At 31.3% G+C, this 17,396-nt stretch overlaps 2 protein-coding genes across 2 annotated transcripts in view; both read right to left on the reverse strand.

Moving 5' to 3' along the window:
- The window catches only part of LOC107451551 (multiple epidermal growth factor-like domains protein 6), a 221,065-nt gene that overhangs the window by 64,266 nt on the left and 139,403 nt on the right, over nt 1–17,396 (reverse strand). Inside the window, exons 11-12 of the mRNA XM_071187042.1 lie at nt 15,162–15,389; nt 11,666–11,788 (exon numbers count right to left, since the gene is read on the reverse strand). Of these exons, the coding sequence (XP_071043143.1) occupies nt 11,666–11,788; nt 15,162–15,389 (351 nt within the window). The remainder of the gene's footprint in view (nt 1–11,665; nt 11,789–15,161; nt 15,390–17,396) is intronic.
- LOC122268398 (isocitrate dehydrogenase [NAD] subunit beta, mitochondrial) lies at nt 1,959–5,923 on the reverse strand. The gene has a single exon (XM_043054000.2). The coding sequence runs from the start codon at nt 5,785–5,787 to the stop codon at nt 4,636–4,638; it is 1,152 nt and encodes a 383-aa protein (XP_042909934.1). The 5' UTR covers nt 5,788–5,923; the 3' UTR covers nt 1,959–4,635.

Raw genomic sequence — 17,396 nt, forward strand, 5'->3', positions numbered from 1 at the left:
ATAGCATAAAAAATTGAAGTTAAAACATTGAATTCGTCGGATCTTTCAAAAGTAGTTAAGTAATAACTAAATTTCAAAAATAGTTTGTAATCACTATATTAAAAAATAGTTAAATACATGTGTAGTAAAGTAGTTGCAGTTAAGTACAAAAAATTGCAGTCTTCCCAATCACTAAACTAAACTAAGGAATTTTCATATAATTTTTCATAGGTTAACACAGGAGATGGAGAAAATAGAAGGTCAGCCTCTGTATCAAGAACTTTTTTGATTAGAGAAAATTCGAGTGTCAATATTTTTTAAGATCCTCAATCACATAACAGTAAAATTTTAATAATGTCATCAATCAAAATTGTAACAGTTTATTTTCAAGAGTAAATATTTGATTTACTTTTCTTCCTGTTCAAAACAATCTCATTCTAGCTCACGTAAACTACTAATTCTTTTAGAAAAATATTTTAATGAAAATTGCTTTTATGAAAAGTCTATATATATTAGGTATGAAATTTTATTATTTGAATGTCATATTTACAGACTTTAAAAGCATAACCCCCAAAAAAATTTGAATTTATGTAAATTTTGAGATTGTAATTGCATTCAAGACTTATTTTTAAAAAAATTATTAAAAATGCTTTAAGTTTTTAAACAGTTCTCAATGCTTAAAATACAACATTAGCAAATGTTGCATTCTAACAATTTCATTAAAATAACATAAAATTTTGTTTGTTTGAATTTTATTGGCAAAAATTATTCTTTTGTAAAATTCAAAAAAAATTTTCATTAACATATTTTTAACATTTGGTTTGTTTGAATATTATTTGCAAAAATTTATTCTGTTGTAAAATTCAAACAAAATTTTCATTAACATATTTTTAACATTTTGCTTGTTTGAATTTTATTAGCAAAAATTATTCTTTTGTAAAATTCTAACAAAATTTCCATTACAAAATTTTACATTTTGTTTGTTTGAATTTTACAGAAGAATAATTTTTGCGTACAGTTACATAAAGATGATTATAAAATATGGATTTCAGGTTATCATTATTAAATATTTTAGAAGATCTTAAGTATTAATCTTAAGTATTTCGCTCAAGACAAACATTTAACTCAATTTTTTTTTTCTAATAAAAATAGTAATTTAGTAACTTGAAAATTTCAGCATACTTAGTCATCAATTGGGTACCCCCTTTTGATTGTAAACCTAAATCCCATGTCTCTATCTCTGCACGCCAGTATTTCTTTAAAAACCATAGCTAAATGGTTTTATATAATCTTAACCTAAACTATATTACATGGTTGAAGTAGTTATGAAGTAAATAACGATGTCTTCAGATTGCATTAATTTTTTTATTGCTCAAGGGAAGATAAGAAAGTTAAATAAGCGTGCTTTTTAATCAAATTTAATTTCTGTAAAATTATATGATAGATAAAAATTTTAAATGAAACTACTAATATAGTGTCAGATGCTTATTACTCCTTGTTAAACAAAAGATTAATGTATTAAAGATTTTAATCAGAAATTAAGCTCAAGGACATAAAAGTCAATGAATTGAGAAAATAACCCACAAATACATTTGTCAATATCTATAATGTATTACTAATTGCATGGTTATAGAAATGTATCAAAACAAAAATATTAAGAGACTTCAATTAAAAGAAAAAAACTTCTTATATTTAATATTTATTATGTAAATCTTGCATAAAATTTTATATGATGAAACTTTATGTTTAAGTTTTTTATTTAAAGATATTTCTTTTATGCATGATAAATTGTATAAGAATGGTACAAATGCCTAATGGCCCCAAATTTGTTGAATAAATATTTATATAAATACAATCTTTTAGATTTTCAATGCGACAGGGTTAAAAACGTCAGCCCTGTTCTGAAACAGATAAGTGTTCATGTATTCAGCACTGTAAGGTGCAAGAATATTAGGAATAAATAAATATCACAAAACATATAAATTTTGTGGGTATTTATTTAATATTCAATTATATACACAGCACATACAAAATAAATAGAATAAACAAGAGGTGATAAAAACAATGGATTGCACAGACGTACCTGACTAGTACAAAAAAAAAAAAAAAAACAATTTGCAACACAGAAAATTCTCTATGAGAATACAGTGTTCATACAGAGATCAGAAGAAGAAATCCAAGGAGTTCAAGGTTTTAAGGACTTATCAAAAATTAAAAAACTTTGTGTAAAAGATAACTAGACAGTTTTTTTTTTAAAAAATTAAAAAGCAGTTATTATAAGGAACTCGCAAAAATGTATAGTTTACTTATTTCTTTCTAGCCCTTCTGAAATAAATTTTGACTTGGTCGAACTTCATCAAGAAAAATAAGTTATCACTTTGACACATAAATACATTTTCCAATTTCAAATATTTTAATAAATCTTGTTAAAGCACAGATGTTACAGATTAACATAAAAACCTACCAATCTTATATTTTTAAATTTGAGTACATAAGAAAATCTAAGACATTTTATACAAAAAAAAAAAATCACAGTAACTAAATTATTATTTAAGTTTGCTTGTAACATGTAAAATTAAAATTATTTGCTATTATTTTTTTTCTTCTAATTCTTGCATTTAAATTTTTTTTCTTTTAAAGTTCTTCTTAAATTATTAGATTTTGACAGCTATGTCATATCATTAGTTTCCCTGCTTGGACAGTAAATTCATCAGCGTACTTAGTAAGTTCATCTATGCAACACAATAATCTAAGGAGTTTCTAAGGACTAATTTAAAAATCTAAGTAGTTCCAAGTACTCCTTGGAGACTTTTTTTTATTTCCAAGGAGTCTGTACGCACCCTGGAATAAAACCCAAAACATTGCTTTCATTTTTATTAGTATTTTTGTCGTTGCTAAGTTTATGAAAAGTAAAAAATAAAAAAAACATTTGGCGAAGGTAGTTAGCGTAAATACCGCAATATCTCTCACAATCAAAGTTTGACGTTAAACATTTACACTGTTTAAAAGTCAGAAAAAATTAAGTAAAAAAAAAACTGTTTTATCTGAGAAAAATAACACTTTCCAAATATGAGGATTACTTAGTCATTAGCTCTTGGAATGAGGGAGAAAAAATAAATTCCTCTATTCCTTAGAAAAAATTATTATTTATTTAATTTTTTGTTGAATCTCCGTTTTGTTCAGGTTACAAAAATAAATAAAATGAAAAAGCTGTCGGAGATCTTCATTTTCAGCAATTTCTCACTTATGCAACTCTATTTGGAAAGTACGTATCCAGGTCATTACTTTGCATACAAATAAAAGGTGCTTACCTGTTTCAAGGGAAACAACCATAAAGCCATAATCACACTTTATCAGGCAAAGTTTTTAGATAAGAGGTCAATCTTGTCTGACCTTTCGCAGAGAAAAAAATCTTTTTCCTTCCCCTTTTTTTCAAAAAATTTTGTATTCTTCTTTTAAGATAAAGAGATTGCACTTCAAATTACCCTAATTACTATTAAATTATTTTTAGTCTAAGTTATTATAAAATACTTTTATGATATTTATTTGTATATTTTATTCCATTTTGAAGAACACTTATCTAGCTAGATGTAATGAGAAGGTGGGTAAATTAAGCAAAATGAGGGCCATTCAAAAATGAAAAAGTACCTAGCCCTTCATTTCATTTTTAGAGAAATTTCGAAGTACGACACCATTACCACAATTAACGAATCATCGCCAGTTTCGATAAAAGTGTGGCAATTTTTTTAATAGTTCTCAATAACAGATAAACAAAGTTTTGACAAAAAATGTGCTACGGTGTTCTAACAATAGCACAGAATTACCTACAATGTTTAAAATAAACTCGAGACACATTTATGGGCCCCGTGGCAGATTTTTTTTTAGCTATCTGTGACAAACCTCTCTAGCACTAATATCTTTCTGCAAGATACTTTTAATGATAACAAGCATGTATGTTAACAGTTTAAAGTAACAAAAGAACTGTGTTTACAAAAAAAAAACTATATAATTTGTTTTTAACTGAACATGTAATAATTTTTCACTCCAATATTATGGGTGATATTATTGAATTTTGAAAGGGGGTGGAACGTACAAATTAACTCCTTTTCATTTGTAAATAATCATCACAATAAAAAAATAATAGGTAATTAAAAATCATGAAATCCATAGCAGCAATTGCTTAAAAAAAGATCAGAAAGTGATTATCTAAATGAGTGATTCAAATATTATGCGTAAATTTCTCTAGAAAAGAAGAGTCATTTTCATTTTCACTTTTCAAAAGAGAAATCTTTCTGCAAGAACTCTGTAACGTTCTGCAACAATGTCGCCACGATTCTGCCACAGGGTTTATGGGTCAACATATAAAACTTAAAATTATGTTTAACTCTGCACAGAACCCAAAATCTCGATATTACTAAAAGAGTGAGAAAATAGACCAAAAACTGATAACATAGAAATTTCTCATACATAGACTTTATAATAAACTTTGTAAAAATGGGAAAGGAAAATTATAATCACAAATACCCTTTGGCATGAAAACCAGATGATACAATACTTTTTAGTCATTCTAAACTATTCACAATAAAGTTCTTCTAGAAGGAGTATTTGATATATCACAAAAAAGCCTCCTACATTCACTATCTATAGAAGATGATGTTAATGCGGCAGATGTTCAATCACTGCCTGAGTAAAATCTGTTGTGCTAGAGTATCCTCCCAAATCTCTCGTTCTCACTTTACCTTCCTTCAATACGTTCTCGACAGCCTCCGCTACGATGTTTGCATAATATACGAGGTTGACGTGTCGCAGCATTCCCACGGCGCAGAACAGCATGGCCGTTGGGTTGGCAATGTTCTTGCCCACCGCTTCTCCAAACGTGTGACGAGCACCCGGCTCGTGTATGACGCACTCCGAACTGTAACTCGCACCAGGCACCAGACCGGCTCCCCCCACTATGCCCGCAGCCAGGTTGTCTATGATGTTCCCGTAAAGATTGGGCATGACCATCACGTCGAACTGCTCGGGGTGGGACACGAGTTGCATGCAGGTGTTGTCAATGATCATGTTGGAGAATTCGATTTGGGGATAGAGCTTGGAGACCTCCTCGCAGCATCGGAGGAAGAGACCGTCCCCAAGCTTCATGATGTTCGCTTTGTGGACAGCGGTCACCTTCTTGCGACCCCTCTTGGTGGCGTAGTCGAAAGCAAACTTGGCGATTTTTGCAGACCGCTCTTGGGTGACGATTTTGAGGCACTCGATAACTCCAGGAACACTTTCATGCTCCAGAGCGCTGTACTCCCCTTCCGTCTGCTCCCGAATAATCACAAAGTCCAGGTTACTGTGCCGAGTTTTTACTCCGGGAAAAGTTCGAACGTGGACGACATTGGCGAATAAATCCAAGTCCTTTCTGATCTTCATGTTGAGTGTTTGCAATTCACCGGTGTGGGTGCTGAATGGAGACTGCAAGGTACCTTTCAGGGCTACTCCGTTTTTTTTAACAGATTGCATCACCTCTTCGACAGAAACGCTCATAGATTGGTGAACCTCGCTCAAGAACAACTCTTCGAATTCTACGGGAACACTAATAGCCTGAAAAACATCCTTGACTGACTGGCAAAGTTCGGGACCAACGCCGTCGCCTGGGATTAAAGTGCATTTCACGCGCTTGTCGGTTTTTCTCGCATCCTCCAGATTATGTACGGGAGACCAAAAGATACTTCTGACATTTTTTGTTAAAATATTGGACTGAGTTTTGTTCAAGAGAGGAGAGTGGCGCAAAAAAGTAAATAAATTCCGTGCAGCTGCCATTGCTTCAATGAGCTCAAGAGCAAGAAGGTCACGTTTTCTCCGAATTTCACTACGCAGCTTGGAATCTCCTGCTCTGGCTAATCTCCAAAATAGAAGCTTGTTTCTCCTCCACTCGTGGCGCTGCAAATTACAATTTCTCTTCNGCCCGTGGGGGGGGGGGGGAGCCTTCAGTGTTCCGTCCTCCTATTCATTTGCTCAGAGAAACCCGATTTAAAGAACCTCTATTTAGCGAATGTCGTGATTTAACGAATTTGAGAGAAAGGAATGAAAACCAACTCACCTTTGAAAAGAATATTTTAAGTTAAATCAAAAAACGCTTGCGAAAACAATGATAAAAATTACAAAAACTTTTTAGGTTTATTGTTATAAATAGAGCTAAATTTAACTTTAAACAAATTTTAATATTTAAAAAATACTATACTTTGACATTTAAAAAGTGTAAAAAAAATTTTTCAAGACTGAATTTAAACACTGAAGTATAAAAGTTTTCACCCATAAAACTACCTCTCAAAATATATCCTTGACGAAAGAAAAATAATGATTTTCAAGAATTTTAAAGCCTTTTTAAATAAAATAAAAAACTAAATAATATAATAAAACTAGCACTGTTTTTTCATTATACATTGTACTCTGTATACCAATACTCGTTCTTACTAGTACAAACTGAATACCGAATGACGGGGAAGTCGTAAATATTAATTAGAATTTTTCTTATCACTCTCAACAAGGAAACAAAAATAGAATATCTTGCAATGGCGTTGTAAAAAAAAAAAAGAGAGAGAGCGAAGCAAATCATTTTGTTCACTTTCAGGAGGACTAAAATTTACTTTTAGCCAGGGGCGGATCCAGCAGGGGGTCATGACCCCCCCCCCCAAAAGAAAAAATATTTGAAAAATAAAATAAAAATAATAATTTTTTTAATAGTTTACAAAAGAAATAAAAAATATCTTAAAAATTATTTAAGGAGGCATATGCACCTAGGTAGGTCGGAAAAATCGATTTTTTTACCATCTGATTATGTTCTTCACTGTTTCAAGAATCATAATCCAAAATATTACAACGAAATTCGTCATAGTTTCATTGTAAACATTAATAATGTAATAAACATTAACATTGTAAACATTAATAATTTAATTTTATTTCTTTTTAATTTTATGTTACTTTATTTCATAAACTTGTTCAAATATTTATTTATTGTATAAAAAGCATGCAATTTTATTTGTATGATTTTTATTTTATTGAAAAGTATATTCTTAAAATATGTAGCCAGAAAGAATTTTTTTTAGCTATGTTTAATAACGATAAAACAAATTTTGAAACAAGTGTCTTGTTTATTTTTTTTAAAACTCTAAGTATATGTAGTAAAAAATCACTGACAGATTTGCCAAAGTTTCTAAAAAACGCATTACATTTATTATTTAAAGATTTTGAATACTTGATTTATGTATTGTTCATTATGAAAAAAATAAATGAGAAGACTAGCATTAAAACCCCCAGTTTTTTTTTTTCTTTCAAAAAAAAAATTTTTTTTAATAAAAATTATTTGTGAGGGGGGGATTTGAATCTATGACCCCCCCCAGGAAAAATTTTGGATCCGCCCCTGGTGTTTATCTTTATAAAAAGCTGGGGGGATAAAATTGTTCCTCTATAAATTTTAGGAAAACACAAACGGTGAGAGACAAATTCTTCCTTTAATAATTATAAGTAATTAATTATCATGAAGGTATTATTTGACATAAATGACATGTTAGATATGCAGAAAAAATGTTTAAAATGTCAATTGTGCCTGATTTTTTTTTTAAATGCTTAGTAGGTATGGTATCAATGTTTAGTTAAGTACTTTTCGTTCTCGCCAAGAGACACAAAACTGTGCCAAAGTACCGAAAATTGTTGGTATGTGATGGGTATCATTCACGAAAATTTTATTCAAGATTAAATTTATTCAGAATAAATTTATTCTGAATGATTACTCATATGAAAATTTAGTCATTATTCATTATGCAAATGTATAAAAAATTTTGAATAATGATTGATGAATAAACTCATTAGTCATGACTAATTTTTCTGAATAAAATTTTGAATAACCAGCGAAAAATGCAATCGATATGTCTTTGTCTATAACGAGATGCAAAACATCGTTTGCTCTTAAACTTCTTATTTTTGGAATTTAACTATAAAACTAAGACAAGTATGAATATTTATTTTTATGTTATTTTAAACTTACTCCAGCGTAACATACTTAGTTGTGCTAAAAAGTAGGTTTATAACAGTTTAGTTACTTAAATTCATTTTAAAATTTTGTTCTACAATCTATAAAACACAATTTCTTATAGTTTTTTAAAGCAAACGATAATATTATTTTAAATTTTTAAATAAAATTTTAATTAAAAAAATTAAACCCTTTTATTTGTAGTTGTCATAATCGTAGTCAATTAGAGTATTCCGTGCCCATTTCTGTTGACCAGTAAAATTATTCAGTTATTCTTGACTAATGAATAAAGGATACTGAATAATGAATGATTAATTCTTCATTCAAAATATTTCTGACAAATGAATAAATCTTTATTCATTATTCAGATTTTGAATAATTATTCATTATTCTGAATGACAAATGCTCATCTCTGCTATTATAACCTTGCTTTTAAGTCTTTTTCAAACTTTTCTACAAGAAATAACTTCTTATAAAATAGAGTTACGTTTTATCCAAAAATTAACAGTTTATGAGGCATATAATAACAGATACAAGTGTTAAGTAGAGCCTTCATAATTTTTAAAAATAACTATTTAGAAAAATGTGGGATTGTTTTTACATTATATTTGCGCATAATCGATAAATAGAATGAATTCGATAAATATGATTTAAAAGAAAGTAAAAAGAACTACATACAAATAATTTTTAAATTCTACCAGATAAAAATACCTTGCTAATAACTTCATGTGAAGTCTACAAGGAAAATGAAGGTTTCGTTTTCTTTCAGTAAATTTCGGCTCTCTACCAATCACAGAATATTATCTGAATCACGCAGTTTTCTAGCGAAGTTAGAATTAGGAACTCTACCTCTGTAATGTGCTTATGGCCTCTTTTTTTTTTGTCGAAATTAAGCCCTGCTTTTAGATATAAGTTCCAGAAAAGCTTGTTAAAAGGAGAATTTTTATTTTATTTCCTGTTTCTGCCAAATCGCTTTTGTTTATTGTTTGTAGAATTCTGTAAGGAGTTGAGTAGAAATTATCGTAGATTAGTTGCAAACAACAAACGTTTATGCAGGGTATCTGCCCACCATGGAAAGTCATGAGAAATCATGGAAAGTCATGAATTTCGGTACTGAACAAAACTAGTCATGAAACGTCTTGATTTTTTTTTTTTTTTTTAANTCTGATTTTTTTTTTTTTTTTAAATCATGGAAAGTTTTGGCTTTAGGCCGCCGAAAAATCTAGTTTTTAAAATAGATTTACCCCCCCCCCCAATTTCACGGTGATTCGAATATCTGAAGTTGTAATAAAATCCCCACTCACAGTCATATTTTATTAAAATATAAAATGTTTTTATCGTGTTCTTTAAAAATTAGGGTGTTCATTCAAAAAAATGAAATAAAAAAACATCAATTCTAGAGCGAATTATCTTTTAAACTTCTGTGATTTCAGAATGTTTGTTATTTATTTTTTATTCTTTCAATTTAAAATTCTAACTGAAGCAAGCCAGTCATTGGCGAATTTTTTTAACTCCGAAATGAAAACAGAAAAATCAGGAGGATTTCTTTCCGATGAACAAGAAAAGTATCTTTAGAATATAATTCTGCGGGGGGGGGGGGNTAAATGCTCGGGGGGATTTGCTTTTGTATTTTTTTCAGCTTTTTTATTGCATCAACTCTTTCTTTACTCTGTTTTGTTAAATTTAAAATCAATAAATATGAAGATGCTGAGTATAACAGTTTTGGTTATACCTATCATTTTAATGAATGTTATTATAATGCTTTTTAAATTTATTGTTGTGTCAGAGAAAATATAGTAACTTCGTTAAATCATGAAAAGTTCTTGGAATTTGTCATGAATTTAAAAATCTAAAATGTAGCAGATACCCTGTTTAATGTTATTTGAAATTAAGGAAATACTCAATTATTATTATTATTAAGGAAATTATTAAGGAATTACTCAGGAATTACTAGAAATATTATTAAGAAAATACTCAAAAATCGCGACTCAACCGTCGGTTAAGCGGAATTTGATGAGGGAAGCGGTTAATATGTTAGCGTTTAATCTTGATGATAGCGGTTAATCTTGATGATAGCGGTTACTCTTGGTGATAGCGGTTAATCTTGATGATAGCGGTTAATCTTGAAGCTGTAAATCTTGATTAACCGCTTCCCTTACCAATTTTTTTTTGAGAAAAAAATACAAAAATTCAACATTTTTTTTTTTATTTTATTAATGAATACAAGGAACTAAAACAAAACATAATACACAAGCTCTAAGTTGAAATTTTAATTTGTTTTATGAGAAAATATTTTTTTTCATTTACTATCAGTTTACCATAACAAATGTTCTCGGGCAAATGACGAAAGTTTTATATGAGTCTTTGTATATGTTCACATCTTCATAATCTGAAAAATCATCTACACTACTTTCGATCGCGAACGCCATTTTTTTTTTACTCTTTTTTTTTCTATGTAAATGCATCAACCATCGTATATATACAATTGTACAAAACACGTCTGCAGTTCCATAAACAGCAAAACTCCCAAACAAGTATTGGAAAACTTCCAATCACAGCAGATCATTATTATTTTTTGTTTTGCTTCCGGTCGAATAAAAACGTGATAAAACAAATCATAGTAATTCTACTATGCCCGAGTTTACTCGGAAAAATAAATATTTGCAATACAGTCGAATCTCGCTAACTCGAACCTCGATTTCACGAATTTTTCGATATCTCGAAGGAAAAAAAATTTCCTTCAAATTTCCTATACACTCAATGTTTAAAAAAAAATTCGATTTCACGAATTTTTTTTTTCTAATCCCTGAATTTTTTTTCTCCATAAATAGTGTAGATTTTTCTTCTGAAAATAAAAAACTATTCCAAAAAAATAAAAAAAATTAAGAATAGAAAACCAATTCTCATAATGATAAACTTTTTTTAAAAAATGGACATAAAGACATCAGTGGCATGGAATGGTGTGTCTTTCTCTACGATAATGAATGGCTTCAAGAAGTCTGGACTCATTAAAGATCACGAAAGTAGTCAAACAATCAGTATCGTTAATTCTACTGAAAACTACACCGAAAATGATTGGGACAGATTGACCGGATTCACGAAGCTTGATGACATGGAATTTCATGACTTTGTAAACGTAGATAATGCAGTAACAGTGATGCAGTCAGTGGGATGACAATGGTATCATCGCTCAAACGAAAGCTTCTTGTGAACTATCAGAAGAAGAGGATGAGGAAATCGAAGATTTACCGCCCAATGTTACTAACACACAAGCAGTTTCTGCAGTGGACACTGTAAGGAGATTTATTTGAGAGGCAGCCGAATATGTCGGAGGAGACATTTAAAGCTATAGTCCACTTAGAAAGTGTTACAGACAAACTTTCTTACGCATCTCTAAAAAAAAAACAATTAAATCTTTTTTTTAAATGAAAGTGTAAAAAGTGTTTTTAGAATAAATATGGAATAATAAATAAGGTATGTAAAGAGCATTTTTCTTTATTCTACCATCGATAACATGCGATTTTCGATAATTAGAATTTTCGATAACTCGAATTTTTTCTCATCTCCCTTCAAGTTCGAGATATCGAGGTTTGACTGTGTATGCATACCCGAGATAATCAGGGAAGCGATTAAGATATAATAATTTTCTACTGAATATTGAGGACTTACGTTTGCAAGATCGTCCATCAGATTGTAAAAGAAAACCATCCTTGCAAGAGCAGTTCTGCACTTTGTTCTTGAAAGTGCATTTATGCTGACATCCACCATTTTTAACGTTGCATGGATTAATTTCTGAAACAATCAAAAATGAATAAAAGAAGTGATAAATTGTTATTTGGATGATTTTTATCGATTCAAAATTGACCGAAGTATCCAATAATACACGTTTATAGTAGACTTTTGGGTATAAACAAGATATAAAAATGAGATACGCTTACTTCCACCAAAAGTTAGAGAACATTTCTAAATACACTTATTTATTTTATTTAATAACCATCACTGAACCGCCGACACAATTTTCGGGTTTACGAATACTCACGTTCAACTCCGTACCCTTGTCGTTTTGAACCCAATCCAGAAGACAAGGGAACTCTTGTATTAAGTACTGGGAGAAATTTGCCTTCGTGGAAGACTTCTTGACGGAACTAACCCGCATTTGCGTTACANTATTTCATGGTGTTCCGAATATCTGAATTTCTAACAAAATCCCCACTCACACTCATATTTTATTAAAATATAAAATGTTTTTATCGTGTTCTTTGAAAATTATGATGTTCTTTCAAAAACTTAAAGAAAAGACATCAATTCTAGAGCGAATTATCTTTTAAACTTCTGTGATTTCAGAATTTTTGTTATTTATTTTTTTATTCTTTCAATTTAAAATTCTAACTGAAGCAAGCCAGTCATTGGAGAAATTTTTTAACTCCGAAATGAGAACAGAAAATTCAGGAGGATTTCTTTCCGATGAACAAGAAAAGTATCTTTAGAATATAATTCTGTGGGGAAAAAAAATTTTGCTTTTGTATTTTTTTCAGCTTTTTTATTGCTTCAACTCTTTCTTGACTTTGTTTTTTAAATTTAAAATCAATAAATATGAAGTTGCAGAGGGTAAGAGTTTTGGTTATACCTATCATTTCAATGAATGTAATTATAGTGCTTTTTGAATTTATTGTTGTGTCAGAGAAAATATAGTAACTTCGTTAAGTCATGAAAAGTTCTTGGAATTAGTCATGAATTTAAAAATCTAAAATGTAGCAGATAGCCTGTTTATACCTCTTGGTAAAAGAAAAAAAAATGTTATTTGAAATTAAGGAAATACTTAATTATTATTATTAAGAAAATTATTAAGGAATTACTCAGGAATTACTAAGGAATATTATTAAGGAAATACTCAAAAATCGCGACTCAACCGTCGGTTAAGCGGAATTTGGTAAGGGAAGCGGTTAATCTTGATGATAGCGGTTAATCTTGAAGCGGTAAATCTTGATTAACCGCTTCCCTTACCAATTTTGTTGGAGAAAAAAATTCAAAAATTCAACATATTTTTTTTATTTTATTAATGAATACAAGGAACTAAAACAAAACATAATACACAAGCTCTAAGTTGAAATTTTAATTTTTTTATGAGCAAATATTTTTTTCATTTACTACCAGTTTACAATAACAAATTATCTCGGGAAAATGAAGAAAGTTTAATATTAGTCTTTGTCAGGGCTCGAAAAACCACCCGTCCGCCCGTCCTCGGCGGTCAAAAATTCAAGGTGGACAACAAATTTCTCGAATCCGACGTCCGCACGGACGGCCATTTTCCCGTTAATGTTCGTGATACATTTTCAATTTTTGTTATCTTACAAGAGTCTAGCACCTCACTTCTAAAATGACCCTCTAATCTCGAAATACAGCAACATACTGTGCGCATGGTGGAATTGATGTTTTCTCTGTCTGGGAGTACTACAGCGGTTGAAAGGGGCTTTTCAGCAATGAACTTACAAAAAAACACATTACTTACTGGCTTTAATCAAGAAGCGTTAAACGCATTTATGAACATCTACCTAAATGGAAAACCTCCTTCAGATTTCTGTGCAGAAACCTCTGTAAATCATTGGCTTGATTGTGGAACTGGCAAACGTCATATTTGGTTCATTTAAAAAATACAGTACCCTCGAATAAATTGACATTCCAGATAACTTGACGTTTGTCATTTAAATTATTTCGTCAAAGAAATAAATGATTTCATAAAAGAAATACTATAGGTTACTATTAGTAACCTAGTATTTCTTTTATTACTATATAATGTAATCCTAGTAACAATTCATTGTGCAATTTATATAAATGTTTGTAATAAATGAGAGAAAATTATATTTTCATTTATTTAGAAGCGACGGGTTAGTTTCAAAGGAGGACGGGTACATTGTTGGACAAGCCGTAATCGGGGACGGGTAAAAGATTTGAGTTTTTAGAAACCCTGGTCTTTGTATATGTTCACATCTTCATCATCTGAAAAATCACCTGCATTACTTTCGTTCGCGAACGCCATTTTTTTTTACTCTTTTTTTTCTATGTAAATGCATCAACCATGGTATATACAATTGTACACAACACGTCTGCAGTCCCATAAACAGCAAAACTCCCAAACAAATATTGGCAAACCTCCAATCGCAGTAGATCATTATTATTTTTTGTTTTGCTTCCGGTCGAATAAAAACGTGATAAAACAAATCATAGTAATTCTACTATGCCCGAGTTTACTCGGAAAAATAAATATTTGCAATACAGTCGAATCTCGCTAACTCGAACCTCAATTTCACGAATTTTTCGATATCTCGAAAAAAAAAAATTCCTTTAAATTTCCTATACACTCAATGCTTAAAAAAAATTCGATTTCACGAATTTTTTTTTTCTAATCCCTGATTTTTTTTTCTCCATAAATAGTGTAGATTTTTCTTCTGAAAATAAAAAACTATTCCAAAAAAATAAAAAAAATTAAGATTAGAAAACCAATTCTCATAATGATAAACTTTTTTTTAAAAAATGGACATAAAGACGTCAGTGGCATGGAATGATGCGTCTCTCTCTACGATAATGAATGGCTTCAAGAAGGCTGGATTCATTAAAGATCACGAAAATAGTCAAACAATCAGTATCGTTAATTCTACTGAAAACTACACCGAAAATGATTGGGACAGATTGACCGGACTCACGAAGCTTGATGACATGGAATTTCATGACTTTGTAAACGTAGATGATGCAGTAACAGTGTGTGGTCAGTGGGATGACAATGATATCATCGCTCAAACGAAAGCTTCTTGTGAACTATCAGAAGAAGAGGATGAGGAAATCGAAGATTTACCGCCCAATGTTACTAACAAACAAGCACTTTCTGCAGTGGATACTGTAAGGAGATTTATTTGAGAGGCAGCCAAATATGTCAGAGGAGACATTTAAAGCTATAGTCCACTTAGAAATAGTTACAGACAAACTTTCTTACGCATCTCTAAAGCAAACAACAATTGAATCTTTTTTTAAATGAAAGTGCAAAAAGTGTTTTTAGAATAAATATGGAATAGTAATTAAGGTATGTAAAGAGCATTTTTCTTTAATCTACCATCGATAGCATGCGATTTTCGATAATTAGAATTTTCGATATCTCGAATTTTTTCTCATCTCCCTTCAAGTTCGAGATATCGAGGTTTGACTGTGTATGCATACCCGAGATAATCAGGGAAGCGATTAAGATATAATAATTTTCTACTGAATATTGAGGACTTACGTTTGCAAGATCGTCCATCAGATTGTAAAAGAAAACCATCCTTGCAAGAGCAGTTCTGCACTTTGTTCTTGAAAGTGCATTTATGCTGACATCCACCATTTTTAACGTTGCATGGATTAATTTCTGAAACAATCAAAAATGAATAAAAGAAGTGATAAATTGTTATTTGGATGATTTTTATCGATTCAAAATTGACCGAAGTATCCAATAATACACGTTTATAGTAGACTTTTGGGTATAAACAAGATATAAAAATGAGATACGCTTACTTCCACCAAAAGTTAGAGAACATTTCTAAATACACTTATTTATTTTATTTAATAACCATCACTGAACCGCCGACACAATTTTCGGGTTTACGAATACTCACGTTCAACTCCGTACCCTTGTCGTTTTGAACCCAATCCAGAAGACAAGGGAACTCTTGTATTAAGTACTGGGAGAAATTTGCCTTCGTGGAAGACTTCTTGACGGAACTAACCCGCATTTGCGTTACATGGACAGGAAACCCACGAAAACCTCCAACGGTTAATCTAACGGCAAGGAGACTCTAACCCGTGATCGATCTACCACTGAGGGAAATTTCATGTCAATAGTGCGCTCGTTGCAAGCCGGATGCGGAACTCGTATCGACCAGCCATCGCTGGGATTCGAACCCAGTTCACCTCTTTGGAAGGCAGAAAACCACGAAAAACTACCACGGTTCGCCTGACGTCGAGGGGACTCTAACCCATGATACGTCAATCACTAAAGATATTTCACGTCTACACTATGGTCGGAGCGAGCTGGGTGCGGAACTCGTATCGACCAGTCATCGTTGGGATTCGAACCCAGTTCACCTCTTTGGAAGGCAGAAAACCACGAAAACCTACCACGGTTCGCCTGACGTCGAGGGGACTCTAACCCATGATACGTCAATCACTGAAGATATTTCACGTCTACACTATGGTCGGAGCGAGCTGGGTGCGGAACTCGTATCGACCAGTCATCGTTGGGATTCGAACCCNTAGAATTTTCGGAACTTCAGGTTTTCGGAACTTCAGGTTTTCAGATCAGGTTTTCGGAACTTCAGTATTCAAAAAAGTATACAAAACCTAGACGTTAAGAACGTATCCAATGAGCGAGCAAAGCGAGCATTGGATTGCGTCGCAATCCGAAATGAACTGCGAAAGCAGTTCCGAGGGTTGGTGAGCGCCAGCGAGCAGGGGGCGAAGCCTCCTAGTTATTAATAAAAGCTGAGTTATTATTATTTGTTGCTCTTCAGGTGACTTTTCGTAATAAGAGTTAAGTAAAACACGTTTTTTAGATCACATCGAAAGGAAGATTCAGTATATTGCTGTTGCTCGAGGTTATCTCATGATAGAGTTCAAGCCATTTTTTCCGATCCTTTCAAAGGAGCCATAAAAAACGCCCCAACATTAAAGCTATACAGTATTGATGCGGTTTTAATATACCAATATAATATGCTTTCTACCTGTATTAACGCTACATATTAAGACTGCACTATTACCATAATATCAATGATTACATGTCTCCTAAGCGACCCTCTACTAATTTACTCTAATAACTTTGCTTTTTTTTAATAATACATAAAATAATGAATGCGGAGTTCATTTTAGACACTGTTTATTATTAATAGCTCTTTCAAATTACAATATTATTTATAATTTTTAATTCAAGTAATCACTTTACAGGGTGCGTAGCCAAATCTTCCAACAAAAAATAAGCACCTTTTAAGTACTTTTGAAGCACTATATACATAAACAAAATGCAAAATAATTTTCAAAGACTTTACACGATCACGATAAAATAACTAGTTTCTGACAAAGAACTCTTTTTTCTTCATTATATTAGCCATTATTAAATGCTCGAGAGATTTTTTGGTTCGGAAAGTGAAGCCTGAAGTTGAGAATATCTTGCAAAATGCAGAAGAGTTGCACATGACAGTGCAATAATCTAACCGAGCCCAACGCATAGACGCACATGCGGACTGCCAAGTATTTCATCAAACTTGTAAAATGATTAGCGTTTTCATACGATATGGACCAACGGTGATTGAATGAATTGTGAATAACGATGAACAATGTGAAAAGCACGCTTTTGCATAATACGACACGAAAATCGACATGG

The sequence above is a fragment of the Parasteatoda tepidariorum genome, chromosome 10 (genome assembly GCF_043381705.1).
Source record: "Parasteatoda tepidariorum isolate YZ-2023 chromosome 10, CAS_Ptep_4.0, whole genome shotgun sequence".
Classification (NCBI taxonomy): Eukaryota; Metazoa; Arthropoda; class Arachnida; order Araneae; family Theridiidae; genus Parasteatoda; species Parasteatoda tepidariorum.